General features: G+C 40.0%; 1 protein-coding gene across 5 annotated transcripts in view; it reads right to left on the bottom strand.

Annotated features, from left to right (window-relative positions):
* Positions 1-364: 364 nt before the first annotated feature.
* The window catches only part of KATNAL2 (katanin catalytic subunit A1 like 2), a 77,956-nt gene continuing 60,741 nt past the window's right edge, over positions 365-17,579 (bottom strand). For 3 of the 5 annotated variants that reach the window (XM_058557057.1, XM_058557058.1, XM_058557061.1), the window contains exons 14-16: positions 2,282-2,444; positions 1,326-1,428; positions 365-816 (exon numbers count right to left, since the gene is read on the bottom strand). In XM_058557057.1, the coding sequence (XP_058413040.1) occupies positions 677-816; positions 1,326-1,428; positions 2,282-2,444 (406 nt within the window). In that variant the 3' untranslated portion in view covers positions 365-676. Of the gene's footprint in view, positions 817-1,325; positions 1,472-2,281; positions 2,445-16,993; positions 17,316-17,579 lie in introns of those variants that run through there. The other 2 variants (XM_058557059.1, XM_058557060.1) reach the window with 2 other exon arrangements.

The following is a 17,579-nucleotide window of genomic DNA, read 5'->3' as shown; positions in this document are numbered from 1 at the left end:
CAAAACACTCAAACTGGTAGCTGGTGGTGTGCTAGTCACCATTGCTGTTAACTCTAGACTCAAATCACTCATGTCTAGAGATGGGTCAGTGACCTTGCCAGTGGGACCTCATCTGGTACAGGTTTCCTGCTGATAAAACTGGTAGGGTCAGAATTAGAGAGAGCTGATGCGAGTCAGAATATTGTCAAAAGAATCAGACTCTATTTGCCTTCGCTGCTCCCATCTTTATCCACCCTTGAACTGTCAGCTGGTCAGATGGTCTGTCAAGCTTAGCTTCTAATTGGCTCCCCAACTCAGAACCACCCTGTGTATTCCAACACAACTTTCCTAACTACATACATCTTTCTTCAAAATGAAAACTAGTTCACAAATGAGAAACACTACAAGAAATTGTTCATCAAGATTTTATGGAGTCTGATTGTGAGAAAAGTCTCCATTGCATGACCTAATAGCAAATACACCTGTAACTGAAATCTTCAATATTTTGCTGACATCAATCATGAAAAATTAACAAAAATATCTCATATTAACAAAACAATACAGTTGCGCAAATTAATCCAGTCTTCGAAAATAATTTTCTTTTATCTATTTCCAATCATGTTCTTCTCTCCCTTACACTAATAAACCAGGAGGCCTCAGTGGCTGTCTTTGTGGCCAGGTCAGGGTAAACATGATTTCAAACAGATTCAAACTCACTTTGCCAGGCGGAGTATCTCTGAGTCAGATTCTTTGCTGAAGGCTTGGTGTGAGCTAGCACATCCAAAAAGTCGGCAGTGGTCACTGTGTCCAGCCGGATCCCAGGTAAATTGCTGCTCTCTAGATAAAAACACAGGAGTAACAGCACAACAATCGACCCCATGCTGATCAATGCTCTTGAAATGCTAATAGAACTTCTTTCAAGACAATGCATAATGCAGCATTCTTAATGGTTAATGCAGCAAAAGGCAAGACTAAAGAAGGCTGGGAAAAAATTTCTTTAATGTGCAACTCAGCCCCTGAAGCCCAGACAAAAAATGACTTAAATGTATCATTATTCAAGTATTATTTAATATTTATATAGTGCCTCAAATGGATACAGCCCAATATCATAGTGTGCCAAAGACATAAAAGCCCAAGCTCTCAGGAGTTTATCATCTGGAGGCAAAGTCGATCCAGAACAGACCAGAGGAGGAATGAGTTGAGCGTACGAGGGATGATTTGACCCAACAATGTGTGTAAGCGTAAAGAGCCACCAAGAACAGGAGTCAGGCTCCCTCTGCTGGTGAAAGTTGGACTTTTAAACACAAATTTCTCCCAGAGCACCTTTGTTGTCATCCCAACCATACCTGACTGGTGATTTTCAAGTGCATGGAAGATCTTCCTCACAGGCCGCATGGCTGCTTCCCTGCAGACTAGCTTAATGTCCGAGCCCGAGTAGCCCTCAGTCTCCTGAAACAGCCACAACCCCAGCCAGTGGTCAGCAGGCAGAACGCTGGTGGGGATCATATTCTTGTAGTCAGGACCCAGTATCAGAGCCCCTGTTTGGATTCTATATCTGTCAGCCATGAACACTAAACAAAGATGCCCAGATATATAATGCTTGGGAGAAGAGAGACTGCTAACACGTTTGGATAACCTGTGAAGCTGGGCAATAAACAACTCGCTAACACCATCCTAATATATGTTGTAAGATGCTGGTAAGGGTCTGGACCACCCAAGTTAGCCTAATCAGGGCCCTTATGACCAAATCCAAGGACGATCAAATTTGGTAGACACTTTCGTCCTTGTAAATAACATCATACCTGCCTTTGAGGAACCTCAAAGAACATCATGTTCAAGTGTCCACTCGGAGGAGGCAATGATACCAGTAACAATGGGAGTAACAGGCATGTATCTGGAGCTGTTCCCTTTGTGAAAGACTTTAATTTAATCATCACAGCAATCCTTTGTGGTATATCTGTTACCCATTTTACAGATGAAGAAGCCAAGGCTTAGAGAGTACGTGACTGTCCTGAGATCACACAGCTAATAAGTGGCAGGGCTAGGATTTGACCATAGGTTCTCTGAGTCTAAACCCTATGCTATTTCCACTACATTGCATTATTTCTCTCTGCTTAAATGTTTCCGAGTGACAAAGCTCACTCTTTCACGAAGAAGAGGCCCATTGCATTGCTGGGGCAGCTGGGATCTTTTCTAAGTGACCCAAGGAAGAGGCTCCAAACAGCTCATGAGAAGACCCTGCCTAGAAGACTGTCAGGCGGTGGCTGCTTGGCCTGCAGCTGCCTCGCTCCAGGCAGCTTACCCGGCTCAGCAGGCTGTACTCCAGCTCTGTGCGCAGTTCCAGGGCTCTGCTCTTGCTCACAGGGGGCAGCCAGTGGTGGATCATGGCCTGCCTGGCCTCGCGGCTGGGGAGATCAACCAGAATCCTCTTCTCCAGGCGGCGTAACATGGCACAGTCCAGCTCCCTGAAATTACATCAGAAACAGAGGATTCAGTTGGGGCAGTAAACTCACCTCTTAAGCAACACTATATTTTAAGAACAATTTAGCATTGCAGGAAGCAATTCTGCATTTTAACTGTTACTTTACATCTGTGCCTGAGTGGATAGGACAATTACTTCATGTTGTTTGGAAGAAAAAATTGGTTAAAAAAAGAAAAGAAAAGACATCCCCAAAATACGTCATGTAAAGGTGGCAATTTTAGGTGACTTAATTTGGGGGGGGAAAACATCCAACTAACACAACCAAATAAATGAGCATTCCCATTGTGGTTGTAACATGAATTATTCAATCTGATCCTGCCAGTGAATAAATTATTCCTGACAATAAGTTGGGTACTCTGGGGAGTACATTAATTCTTCCCAAACCTCATACATTCTGGAGCGAATGACCATCTCACTCCATTGCTCTAGTGAACTCAAAGAGTGAATGCTCCTTCCAGGGTGCCCAGTGCAAATGTGGTCCTTTGAGACACTCTCTCCTGCTCCTCCCGAAACACTATCAGCCAAGTGGATGCAAGTTTGCATCTGCAGACCGTTTCCCTAAATTTCTTAATATAAAATTTTCAAACAAATAGAAAGTAGAATAAAACAATGACTATCCGTATACCTTCTGTCTTGATTCAACAACAGTTAACTTTTTGCCGTATCTACTTTATATCTGTCTAGCTGAATTATTTCAAAGTAAACCATATCATGAAACACCACCCCTAAATGCTTCAGCATGCTTTTCCCAAAAAAACGACACTTTCTTACATAGCTACAATACCATTATGACACCTAACAGAATTAACACCAATTGCATAATACGTCTAATCCTCATTCCATACTAAAATCTCTCCAATCATCCCAAAAATACCTTTTACAGTTTTTCCAACCAAAATCCAATCAAGGATCATGCATTACATATGGTATGTCTCTTAAATCTCTTTTAATCTAGACCAGTCTCCTTATCCTAGCCCCTTTTTGAAAAGATAAGGCCACTTGTAGAATATCCTATTGTTTTGGATTTGCCTGATGTTTTCCTCATGGTCGTGTAACTGGTTCCTCTATCCCCTGTCCTCTAAGATAGACATTAGATTTAAAAGCTTAACTGGAATCAGGGTAAACATTTTTGGCAAGTGTATTTCATAGATGATGATGTGTCTTCATATTCATTACATAGGGATCCACATGTTGGTGTGTCTCACTGTTAGTGATGTGGTGTTTAATTACTGGGATTATCTGGTGACTACAGATCTCTCCATTGTAAGGAAACATCTCTTTGCAAGTAGTAAGCATCCTGTGTACAATATAGTCATGTGCCACGTAACGACTTTACAGTCAATGATGGACTGCATATACGACAGTGGTCCCATAAGATTAGTATCACATAGCCTAGGTGTGTAGTAGGCTATACCATCCAGGTTTGCGTAAGTACACTATGATGTTCACACAATGATGAAATCGCCTAATGACACATTTCTCAGAACGTATCCCTGCTGTTAAGAGATGCATGACTATACTTTGAAACCATGTGAATACCCCATTCCCCATCCCCTTTCAACTAGTGGTTTTATTATCTGTGAATGATCTTCGAATCAATTATTTCACAAGAGTGGTACAAAAGGGTGATTTTTAAAATTTTTTCTTTCCAAATGTATTATCTGGAATTATATGGAACTATTATGTAAAGTAGAGCTTTCCCTCATTACCTGGGGCTCTTTGGTTACCCTGAATTACCAGTCCTATTATCAATAGATCATTTAGAGTGTGATGCAGTGAGTTCTTTAATGTTAAAATTTCAAGTTCCTAGAAGGGAGGGAAACATCTGTTTGATTTTCTAGTTAGCAATTAGGAAATGCTTGTGTTGGTCCAGCTTAACCACTGATAAAGAATAACAATGAAAACATCATCATCAGATATTTCTCCTTCATAAAAACACTGAGAAATTTCAAAGCATCCTCCCATTTTTCTTCCTTTCCTTCTGAATCTATGTAATGATGTTTCCTTTTAAATTGAAAAATGAAAACACTCTTCCAGGGAGTATATTTGAATCCTAAATTGGAGTGACTGGATTTCTTTAAAGAATGTGTCTTTTCTTTACCTATTATTCCTCCAATCCTGAGCTGAAGATCCATATAGTCCAGAGGGGCGTTACCAGCAATAACAATTAACCTATTTCTTTTTTGTATTTGCTTTTTTCTTTATCAGCCTCATCCTGTTGTACATACACCCTGTTCCTTATTGGTCTCACGTCAGAGACTCAGCCATCTCTTCCCCTGCACAACCATTCTCCCTCTCAAGGCCAACATTTATATTCAAGGCACAGGGTCAAGGAAACTTTGCAGAACTCTAGGAGGTTATTTTTCATATTTGAAATATTAATAAAAGTTAATGCTTAAATAGCACCCACTAAGTGGCGGGCACTGTTTTAAACATTTTACAGATTTTAATTCATTTAATTCTCACAACAACCCTATGAGGTAGGTACTATTGTTATCATCTCCATTTTAAGATGAGGAAACTGAGGCACAAAGGTTGAGTAGCTTGCTTGAGGTCAGAAAGCTAGTGAATGGTGGCACTGGATTTGAACCCAAAGAGTGAGACTCTGGAGCCTGTGCCTCGGTCTCTGGTCTGATGCCAGTACAGTAACTGCAAGCAGCCTCCCAAGTCCCATCATGGTGAAATTTCAGAACCCTGAGAACGAAGAGAGGATCATAAGAGCTTCCAGAGGGAAAAAACGGATGACATACAAGGATTAAGAATAAGACTTCTCATCAGCAATGTGAGATATTAAAAGAACATAGAGCAATGCCTTCAAAATTCTGAGGAAAAATAATTTCCAATGTAGAAATCTATCTCTTGATCAAGCAATCAATTAAGTTGGAGGATAGAATAAAGACATTTTAGACATGCAAAGCCTAAAAAAATTTACCTCCCATGTTCCCTTTATCAGGAAAATCCTGGAGGACTAAAGGGAGAGTAAACCAAACCAGAGGGCTATATGGGACCCAAGGACAGAGGCTCTGACACGGAACGAGAAGGGGATCTACAGGACAGTGAGGTGAGGTCCCAGGGTCTCTTTATCTACTGGGGGTGGAGGACAATCTGTTCAGTTTAGAGTCGGTAAGAAGGCTCTGGAAGACGTCTCCAAGAAGATGAAACTGGTAGAATACCTGGTGTGTCTGAATGAATCCAGAGTCGATTTAGGCAGTTAGCAGAGAGTTGTGGCTGGATTAGTGGGAGGAGCGGGTGAAGTGAGTGGGGAAGGAAAGGAGAGGGAGGAAAGGAGAAGAGAAACCATTAAACTCACATTTTAGGAATTAGTCAATTCAGCAATATTGACCACCTGCCAAGTGTATTGCCACTGCTAAGTCTCCAATATGCAGAAATGAATAAGATAAGTTCCCTCTTACAAGTAACTAAAGGCAATAACAGGCAGGTTTTGGCCTTGGACTGCAGGAATGTTCGTCCTGTAAACTTCAAAGATAAAATAAGACTTGAGATCAGACTGAAAACCAGGAAGGAAGAGAGAATAAGCTGAAGAAATGTCAGAGCTAGGGGTGGTGAGCAGTTACCATATTTCTTCCAAGGCCTTTCCTTGGACCATCTGCCCCTCCTGAAAAGGCAGGGGACTGCAGAAGGAAGGTTCTTTTCTAGGGGCACCTTCTTCTTGGCCTCCCCATCCCATCCAGAGTGACTTCTGATTGAAAGGAAGACCAGATCCCCAGAATGCCCTAAGAAAATGGAGTCACGCAGAGGGAGGTGGGAAAACAATCCCTCACTATAGATGTCTGTATTGATCAGCTAATGCCCTAAAGCAAGAGATTTACCTCAAAACTGCTTGTGGGCACAAAATAAGTGCAACTCCCTGACAGCCGGGCCTGATGAATGTACTTTTAATGACATCAGTAATAATATAATCATACAAGGGAGGAAACAAAGGACAAATGGAATGTACCCAGGAATCATTCTTTATGCCAATATATTTACAAGAAAAACTTTAACCTGTGGCAACCAGAAAACACTCCCTGTTAGCTCCTACACTTTGATTTCTGACTAGTTATTCTGTTTTCATGTCTCCTTTATTTTGGTCATTTGGTACTTCCATCACCTCAAAGGTGAAAAGCAACCAGTGAGAGTGACATGTGACACAGCGAAACCTCCCAGACCTCAGATCCTGGCCACTGGACCTATGCCCACTGGCCACCTGGATGGTTTATATGGGCTACAAGGCCTTGACCTGAGCACCTGGGCTCCTGCGCCAAAGCTTCAGGGCCCTTCCCCAGCCCCTCGTCCTGTCTCCCCATTAAACCGTGTGGTTCCGGGGACAGGGATCATTCCAAATTTTACAGAATTTGGAAACCAAACATAATTCTAGTTTGTTCATTCAGTAGTTAAAATAGTAAGTTCAAACTATGTCAGCATGGTAAGAGAACAGCAACCTTCAGTTTTGTAAGCCAAGTCTTTGTAGTATGTTCACAACTGACACGAAGTAAGTGATCATGGCAATTGGCAATCCTTGAAGAGCAGATTAAGGAATTGTAATATTCTTTAGTAGATGACAGGTAGCCAATGAATAAAGCATTGATGGTTACTTTGTCTCCCACAGTGAGCCCTGCATAAGCTGACTCCTACCTACATTTCATTCTCCGAATCCACCTTTTGCTGTCCTAGTTGAGCTTCTTCTCAGGCCATTTTCTTTACGTGGAGTTTGTGCCAAGAGTCAAGTCATTTTTACAGGTCCAGTCCAAGTGCTCTCTACCCCAAAGAGGTTTTTCTTCTTTTGCTTTTAAATATCTGTCATATGGGCCAGCCCCGTGGCTTAGCAGTTAAGTGCACGCGCTCCGCTGCTGGCAGCCCGGGTTCAGATCCCGGGTGCGCACCGATGCACCGCTTCTCCAGCCATGCTGAGGCTGCATCCCACATACAGCAACTAGAAGGATGTGCAGCTATGACATACAACTATCTACTGGGGCTTTGGGGGAAAAAATAAATAAAAATAAAGAAAAAATAGAACATCTATAAAAAATAAATAAATAAATATCTGTCATAAAAAATTGCATCTTCCCAATATAATTTTATTCTGTTTATTGTCTGGACCAGTCACATGGTGCTGGCTATATCCTCACTTTATAGTTTTTTGTGTTTATATCTCATCTGTTGTCCCATCAGATAGCCAGCTTCCAGAGGCCAAGGATCATGGACCATATGTCTTGGATTCCCCATCCCTCCATCACGCAGAATACTCACAATAGGTGCTCAATAAAGAGTACTTGGATGAATGAATGAACTTTGGGTGCAGGCTACTGGCTTCATGTAAAATGGCCTGCTTCTTTAAAGCCCAGTATTTATTTATGAAGGTGAATCTGCTTTGTTGAAAATTAGCATTTTATAATCATCATTAGTTCTACTTAATAGAGAAAATCAGTATCAACTTGGGCAATGGAAATAAAACATTCTATTTTCATCTTTAGTGAAAATAATGGAAACAATGGTTTTAGGGGATGATTCTTCCAGCTCACTTGACTGAGCAATGCTTGTGAAGATGAGCTTAAAGATGTAGTCTCCATGCGGGGCCTCACATCTCCAAAGACTCCATTTCTCATTCTAAGGAGTGAGCTCACAAGCATGAGACAAGGGGATCCAGCAGAAGAGTCTGGAGCAATCGGTTCAGTTTATGTCCTATTGATGTTTGGGTTAAGAGCATCATTTCTTTATAATACAGAATGAAAATTACTTCTAATTACTACAATACCAACAAAGAAGATATATTCCCATTACTCTTGCCAGAAAATATATTACCAATAATTGAGAGAGAAAAAAAAGGAAGGTTTGTTTCCAGCAAAATGATGACCTAGATATCTAGAAATCTCTTGTTATAAAGCCCCTTAAAAAGCTTGATGAATCACCCGAAACAGTTTCTGAATACACAACAAATCAGTCCACGAGGAAGCAGTGCCAAAATTCTCAAGGACTAGAAATGAAGAGGAAGCTGAAAATCAAGACTGGGCAGTTGATGTTGAAGCTGTGGCTGATTTGAGGGTGTTTGCCTTTTGGTTACAAAAAGGTTTGGATTTGAAAGTCTACATGTGGGATAGTATAGAAGGCCTTGGGCCCATTCAGGATGGGAGGTGGAGTCAAGGCCCATCACATAAAGCAACCAGAGGGCACGTCCTCTATGGAAGGGTGGGTTAGAAAAATCTCCCCACTAGCAGTGGAAGAAACCAAGGAAATTTGTCTGTCTTGCACTTTGGGGTGGGAAAAAGGGAAAAAGTCTTCACAGATCATTCAGAACCACAGACCTACCCTCATTGGCATGGTCAAAGAAACCCTAAGCTGAGAAATTAGCTTAAAGTGGTTCAAAGTCTGACACAGTCAAACATAAATTTTCTGTGGAGGGACACATGCAAGACTCCTGCAGATAGAGTCCCCCTCATTAAATGTAAGCTCATCACCTAAAATTACGAAACATATAACAAACCACCGTGAATGAGAGGCAGCGGAAAGAACTAACAACAGAATCAGACTCCACTGATATAGAGTATAAAATAATTGTGTTTAAGATGTATAAAGAGATAAAAGAGGGAATTGAAAATATGAGCAAAGGACTTGCACTTCTGGCCAAGATAGTGTAGCCCATTTCTTTCTAGTCCACCCTCTTACAACCAGAAGCCCTGGATATGATGCAGTAAATAAACACAGGGAGACCCCAAAAGGTGGAAAGAAGGAGGAGGACTGGCAAGGGACCTTGACTTGAGGAATGACATGGCAGTGTTCTCGGGGTTTTCTTTTGGCCTCCCTTATATCCTCAGTGGGGTGCTGGAGAAACCTGCTAACATGCACAGACAAAGCCCATTCTCCCTAGCCAAATGACTGGGAAAGGAGGTCTACCAGGACGGAAAAACTTTTTGATAATACCTGCCCTACTCCAGCCAAACACCAAAGGAAAAACTGCCACCCACCTCGGAGTGTCCATGGGGCCAAGCTGGGAGCTGAGTCGTGGTGGAAAGAGCATGTTCAACAGGCTGGGGCCATGTTAAAACCCTCAAGAAAAAGGAACGTCAAATAAATTATGGTCCACTCATACAGTGTAATTCTATATATTAGGTAGATTTTCAAAGTTGTCCATAATATATTAAGCGAAAGAAAAACAAAAGAGGCCATAAAAAAAACATAACACGCATCCATAGAATGATCACATTTTTCTTTCTGTGTGTGTGTATGTGTGTGTGTGTGTATACAGTTATAGGGAACTGTTCACTTTCAAGTAATACCAAAGCATATAAAATATGATTTTTATAATGAACATGTATTAGTTTTCTAAATAGCCAAAATGATAAAACTATTTCCCTCTTGGGGAAAAAAAACTACCACAAGAGGTTACACAGGCAACAAATGGTAACAAATAACCAAAACATTTTCACCAGGAGGATGTATACAGTGATGATAATACTTGTGTCACAGTGGTGAAATTATGAGTAGTTTTTTCTAGTTCTCAAATTTTCTATAAAATTTATTATATTAATTATTAATTATATTTATTATATTAATTTTATACTTTTTAAAATTTGGTTTTAAAATTATGGTTCAGATGTCAACCTGCACCCTGTTAAGAAGAAAAAGTAGGGGCCGGCCCCGTGGCTTAGCAGTTAAGAGCACGCACTCCACTACTGGTGGCCTGGGTTCGGATCCCAGGTGCGCACCGACGCACCACTTGTCCGGCCATATGGAGGCGGCGTCCCACATACAGCATCTAGAAGGATGTGCAACTATGACATACAACTATCTACTGGGGCCTTGGGGAGAAAAAGGGAAAAAAAGGAGGAGGATTGGCAATAGATGTTAGCTCAGGGCCAGTCTTCCTCAGCAAAAAGAGGAGGATTGGTATGGATGTTAGTTCAGGGCTGATCTTCCTCACCAAAAAAAAAAAAAAGAAGAAGAAAGAGTAATGCCATGGTAGGCCAGCTTGAAAGTGACTTACGCCTAATGGAACCAAACAGAGTAAGGTGTGAATGGGGCAAGAGCAAGGTCACTACTAGTAACCTCCTGCTCAGTCAGTCATGTGGCTACCCCACTGCACCTACCAAATCCTGCATCACACACAGCTTTCCTGATTGTGTCAGAATCGCCCATCAACCACACGTGGAGGATCATGGGCTTGATATTATTGCAGTTCACTTGATAGTGAAGTTTTGTATGGAAAGAAGCAATTTCAGGCAAAACAATTTGCCTACTGGTAGGCACAAAAATGCTACAAAAGATGTAAAAAGCATGACTGAACGCAATTGCAATGAAAGATGCAATCATCAGATCAAAGTTCATGCAAACCACTATTTCCCAAAGGGTTTTCAAATGGAACACTGGTCATGTGAGATGCCCCTTGAAGAAAGGATTCTGGAGTCAAATAGGTGTGGAAAGCATTGCTTTCTCATATCTTCTCTTGGAGAGTCACAACACACATAACATCTTAAAGACACTGAGAAGTCCTGCCATCGGGAAACCAGTTGAACTGTCTTCAACTCAGTATCTCTTGAACTCATTAGACCACCAGATCCCATTTTTTGGATAATGCTTACTGACCTGTGGCAGACCACTCTTAGAGAAATGTTGATAGAGGGTGATGATAGTCAAGCCATGAGGCCAAAGGTAGACCTCAGAGAGCACAGCTTCTCCCTGGAGCCCAGGAGATGCATGGAGTTATTGTGGAAAGAACCAGGGTTATGTCTGCTGAGCTCTTCAATCACATGCAAACACTTCTATAGAAATATCACAGCAGAGAGGAGAGCTTATATGGGAAGAAGTCAGTTTACATAGGTATATTCTTGCACATTCCCAGTGCAGTAATCTCTTGGATCTTATGCTTTTTTTCTAAATATTAGGATTTTGGGGATATTCTTAATCTAGAGTTTGGTCATACCAGGTGTCTGATTTTTAAGAGAGATAGTGAAATTTCTAGACCTTTTGCAAATAGTAAGCAAAGATGAGTTTCAAAATACCTCACACACACAATTTTCGCATCTTATCTGTACTCAAACTACCATTGAGTTAAATAGACATCTAAAGATGGCATTTGCCTTAATGGTCCTATTCAGTACTGTGTTTCCCTCCGGACTCCTAGGCCTGAGCTTCTGAATACTCAACAATGGAGGCGGGTCAAATTAGCCCTAATTGTGCTCGCTAAACATTTCTTCCATTGCTATTACTTTAAGTGGTAATATTAAAGATGCAACATTTGTTATTCTTCTCATTGCTTATTTACACATCAAATGACACAGATGAGCTGTTATTTCTTGCCTCCTTGTCCTCTCTGTAGTGCTATAGACCAGGGAAGGTGCTCCTCAGAGGAGAAGCACTGAATAAACAAAGATGCTGCCATGTCATGTCACTGCTGAGAAGGAGAAAATGACTGCCCCTTTGAGACAGAATAGATCTGTCTAGGGAAAATGATAAATTAGCAAGCAGTAAACAATAGCCTAGTGCCCTGAAAGATGCTATAGATGAGAACTACCACTACCCAATAGTAAAGAATTTTGGAGGGGATTTTAGAACTGAGTTTTTACATAGTTTGTTATGATTTAGTTATTTCCTCCAGAAGGACAGACTGCTTGAATCAGATAAGTTTATCCCCTCATCAAAGACCCTGAAGCCAACGTAAAGGTCTGTCCCAATATTCTTGATAAAAATACACTATTTCTTCATAGAAGGACTTGGGCAATATGTAGCCAGGGACTTAAAATCATCTATACCCTTTGATACAGTAAACCTACTTCCAAAATTATGTCCCAAAGAAATAACCAGATTTTAGTCAAAGATTTTTATTCAAGGAAGTCCATTTCAGCATTATTTATAATAAAGAAAAGTGGGGAGAATCATACACATTCAACAGGAAAGGAATAATTAACTAAATTATGGTATACTCACATGTGGGAATTTTAGGCAGCCATTACAAAATCCAATTTTCAACGATTATTTAACGACAATGGAAATGTTATTACTACAATTTTAAGTAATGAAAGCAGGCCACTAGTGGGAATACAAAATGTACAACCTCTATGGAGGGAAATTTGGCAATCTCTATTATAATTTCATGCACATTAACCCTTTGACCCAGCAATTCTACTTCCAGGAACCTACCCCAAAGATACACTAGCAAATATACAAAGTAATATATGCACACTGTTACTCACTGAAGCATTATTTTTAATAGCAAAAGAGTAGAAATAACCCAAATGCCCATCATTAGGTGATTGGGATAGATTATCATATGCACAAAATGGAACATACACAGCTATAAAGGGAGTAAGAAGGAACTTTCTGTACTTATTTGGAAAGATCTCCAAAATATTTGGTTAAGAAAAAAAAAAATCAAGATATAGAACAATTTATATAATATGCCACCTTTTGTGTAAGTAAACCAAGTTCAGTTATTTTATGGAGTTCTAAAAAAAAAACAAACCTTGAGAGTGTAGCTGTAGAGCATGTGACAGCTTGTCTCTATATGTCTGTCAATTCCTTCCATTAGTCCAGTGAGTTTCAACTGGGGGTGATTTTCTCCCCCAGGGAACATCTGGCAATGTCTGGAGACATATTTTGGTTGGCACAACTGGGGGTGGTGCTATTGGCATCTTGTGGGGAGAGGCCAGGGTTGCTGCTCAACATCATACGGTGCACAGCACAGCCCTCCATAACAAAGAGTTATCCGCCCAAAATGTCAATGGTGCTGAGGTTGAGCGCTTCAATAGCTCAAGTGCAGCTCAATTAGCTCCTCCATCTTAGGCCAGATCTGTACCATTTTCCTCATCAAAATCCTACTGTCATGATAGTATTGGTATTATTACTGAGAAACTCTGTTATATACACAAATATAAAATACATTTACATATTAGGATGAAGTGAATATTAATTACATTAATGTTGCTAAGAACTAAGATTTTCACAATTAGAGAAAAGATGCCAATATAAAATCAAATAACTGAACTAAAATCCTTGTACTCTTAAATTTGAATGGGAAATACTAGTATAAACTCATTATTTGCCTCTCTTTAAAATTATGCATTTCCTAGCTCTGCCCAATTAAAAGGCCAAGAAGCAATTACAATCCAGCAGCAAGGAGCACCCTTAATTGTGAGACTGTGATCTCTAAATGTCATTTCCTGTTAAAGGGAACCAGGAATCTGTGAATCAGTGGCTGATTCCAGGTCTGGAGTAGAAGGTGCAAATGGAGCCTGGGTCATCTTGTGCAAATCACAAAGAAGCTTGGCCTTGGCCACACCTAACAGCAGGGGAGACTAAGAAATAGAACCACAAAGCTGGGGCTCTATTATTAAATTAGAAGGGTGAAGTGAATATTGGGAGGCAATTATTGATCTCTGCCACAGCAGCATGGGGGCAGACAAATTAGTCTTTGGATCTGCACTGTCCAGTATGGTAGCCACCAACCACATGTAGCCTTTGGGCACTTGAAGTGTGGCTAGTCAGAATTATATATGCCATAAATGTAAAATATACACCAGATTTCAAAGATATAGTACAAAAAATAAAGTAAAATATTGCAATAATTTTTATATTGATTACATATTAAAATGATAATATTTTTGGATATATTTTGTTAAATAAAGTATATTATTAAAATTAATTTTATCTGTTTCTTTTTATATTTTCTAATGTGGCTACTAGAAAATTTAGAAGTGTATGTATGCCTCACATTATATTTCTATTAGAAGCGCTGCTGCAGAATAACCAATTACAGGGTCTTCTGAAAGGCTCCAGGCTTGGGAAGTGGAGCAGACATGGGAAGTTTAGCAAGGGCAGAAAGAGAGAAACAGGAACAAAAAAGTTCAGAAAGGGAGGAAGGGAGGGAGGCAAGAGAGAGAAGGAAGGAGGGAGGGAAGGAGGAAGGAAAGACTAGTGGCCACAGAATTCGAGAAAATATCTACAAATCATATACCTGATAGAAACTTGTATATATATAAAACAGACTGTATAAAACAAATCTTATAACTAAATAATAAAGACAAACTTTTAAATGGCCAAAGGATTTGAAAAGACATTTCTCCAAGGAAGATATGCAAATGGCCAATAAGCACATGAAAAGATGCTCAAGATCATTAGTCATCAGGGAAATACAAATTAAAATCACGAGATACACTTCACACCCACTAGGATGGCTATAATCAAAAAGACAAATAATAACAAGTGTTGATGAGCACGTGGAGAAATTGGAAATTTCCTTCATCCATTGCTAGAAGGAATGTAAAATGGTGCAGCTGCTTTGGAAAACAGTTTGGCAGTTTCTTAAACAATTAAATGTAGAGTTACCATAATAATTCTACTCGTAGGTATAAGAATAGGCAAATCTATAGAAACAGAAAATAGATTAGTGGTTGCCTAGTGCTGGGGGTAGGGGTGGGGGTGATTGCTAATGGGTATAGAGTTCTTTTGGGGATAAAGAAAAATGTTCTAAAATTGATTGTGGTAATGGTTGTACAACCAAATAATATAGTTAAAACCACTGAATTGTACACTTCAAATGGGTGAATTTTATGGTATATGAGTTATATCTCAACAAAGCTTTCAAAAAAAAAACTAATGAGGTTATACCGACCAAGTCATTAGATCACAGTGAGGAAGAAAGAGAGTGACTCACTGGTTACCACTCGGGGTTGCCAGAGCACCAACTCATGACTCTAAAAATCAAAGAGAAAGAACCCTGCCTTTCTAGTATGAACTATATTTCAGGGTAACCAAATAACCCTATTGGATGAGAGAATTTCTATTATAGAGAATAATTCCAGCTATCAATCAGAAGGAATGATAGAATCACACCCCTAGTGAAATAAGTGATTCAGACAAAGATCATCAATGGATGCTAAAACTACTGATGGGAACCATACAGTGGAGGAACCAGGAGGGCACACCTGAACCCACTGAGCAATCTTGGCATCATCCCAAGTGGGACAACAGGACCTTACGTACCTCTGGATGCGATGTAATGTGAGGTACATAGCAGCACCTATGAAGTATGTTTGCCAAAAAATTGATGAATCTAATCAGTCTAACTTTTAGTCTAGAGTAATCATAGGGGTAAGAAGAAGAAGCTAAATATGACCATGAGGATACAATGAGCCAAATTCAGAAAGTTTAGACATTCTACAGGACAATCTCCCTGGCAATCAAGTCAACGTCAAGTGGGGAAAAAAAAAAGGAGAGAATTTGTTCTAGATTAAAAGATACCTAAGAGAACAACCAATTACAAAATGCAAACCTTGTTTGGATACCAGTTCAGTAAAGCGATTGTAAAAGGACATTTTGGGGACAATATGGGAAATCTGAGTATAAACTAGGTATTAGATGATATTAAGGAATTAATGTTAATTTTGTTGGGGATGATAATAGCATTGCGGTAATGTAAGAAAACGTCGTTATTTTTTAAAGTTGTATACTAAAGTATATATGTGAGAAATAACATGATAATCTGGGATATGATTTAAGATATTGTAGCAAAAAAGGAAAGGGGGAGGCAGAAATAGATGAAATAAATTGGGCAAGATTGTTAGTTATTGAAACTGAGAAATGGTGGGTTCGTTGTGCTTTTTTCCTCTTCTTTCGTGTTTGTTTGGAATTTTTCATAATAAAAACTTTTTAAAAATTCCATCAATGTTCAAGGATGTATGGGTTAGAAAATATTGGTGCCAAGGTACGTTGTAATGAAATAATCTGTGATACATAAGAATCCAAGCTCAAAAGCACGTGTGTATTTATCTTTTTTTTTCTTTTTCTTTTTTCTTTTTTTTTTTTCCTTTTTTTTTTGTGAGGAAGATCAGCCCTGAGCTAACGGCTGATGCCAATCCTCCTCTTTTTTGCTAAGGAAGATTGGCCCTGGGCTAACAGCCGTGCCCATCTTCCTCTATTTTATATGGGACGCTGCCACAGCGTGGCTTGACAAGCGGTTCATTAGTGCTCACCCGGGATCCGAACCTGCAAACCCTGGGCCACCGAAGCAGAGTGCGCGCACTTAACCACTGCGCCATCAGGCAGGCCCCAATATTTGATATCTTGAGAGGCAATTGTTTCAGAAGAGCCCTTCTAAGCTTCTTTAATTTTTGATTGTTTGCTAGTTTTTTGTGGGGTTTTTTTGGCCCCTCTGAACCATTTTATGTGGGGTCTACCAAAAGCTGGTCATCTTAGGGAAATTATGGCAACATGATAACTTCCTCTACAGAGTCCCAGATGTGCACTGGGAGTGGAGGGCTCTGTCTTCCTCCAGAAACTGTGTAGTCTCCCTAGGGGCAGGGACCTTCCCAGAGCAGTGCACAAAGCTGTATAGTTTTCACGCCCCCTCCCCAGCTGACTCTCACAGTCCCCCTGGGACAAAGTAAAGTGGTTATGATCAATCCTGTTTCAAATGGATGAAGGAACAGAGATTCTTTCTCTGAAGGATTCCACCATCACATTTAAATGATGGTTCTCCATTTGGACCCTGTTTTGATATTGTGTATAAATACCTGTATCTTCCAAATGTAAAACGCTGATCACTTTAGCCTAAATTTGAGGGACCGTGGAACCAGGTTTAAATTATGAATATATTTAGAACAGATTACACATGAACATCATAATCCCTTTTCAGTGACTTCGTCCTTGGGAGCCCAGATGATCAGCATGTGCTACAGAAGAGTTTCTTGTTTCATTTTTGAATGTGGAAACAGAAATAGATGGGGTGCAAGTGAGGGTAAGGATATCCCAAGTCCCAGCTCTGTTGCAAAGTTGTTGACTTTGGGTCAACCGACCTCCCATGACCTTGGTCCGCCTCTGCCAATGGGAAGTGCAGCCTTTCCTTATCTGTCTCCTGTCTTACCTGCAGCTCAAAAGAAATCATGTATGTGAAAATATTCCTGGAACTATAAAGGGATTATAAATATTTTTAAATATACTCTCCAAGTAGATATTGTTTTTCCCTAGTCACCTTCTCTCATTTTCCAATTTCACTTCTAGAATTGTTCTTAAACCACTCTGGGATACAGTTTGAATAAAAGACTCTGAGAGTAGATTATGTTTTCAATTAAAGATTATTTAGCTTCCTATTTACTGTGCAACATTAAAGAAAAGATTTTCCTTCTAC

This window comes from Diceros bicornis, chromosome 16, assembly GCF_020826845.1.
Source record: "Diceros bicornis minor isolate mBicDic1 chromosome 16, mDicBic1.mat.cur, whole genome shotgun sequence".
Classification (NCBI taxonomy): domain Eukaryota; kingdom Metazoa; phylum Chordata; class Mammalia; order Perissodactyla; family Rhinocerotidae; genus Diceros; species Diceros bicornis.
Note: the sequence above shows the minus strand (reverse complement) of the source record. Positions and strands in the feature narration are given on the sequence as shown.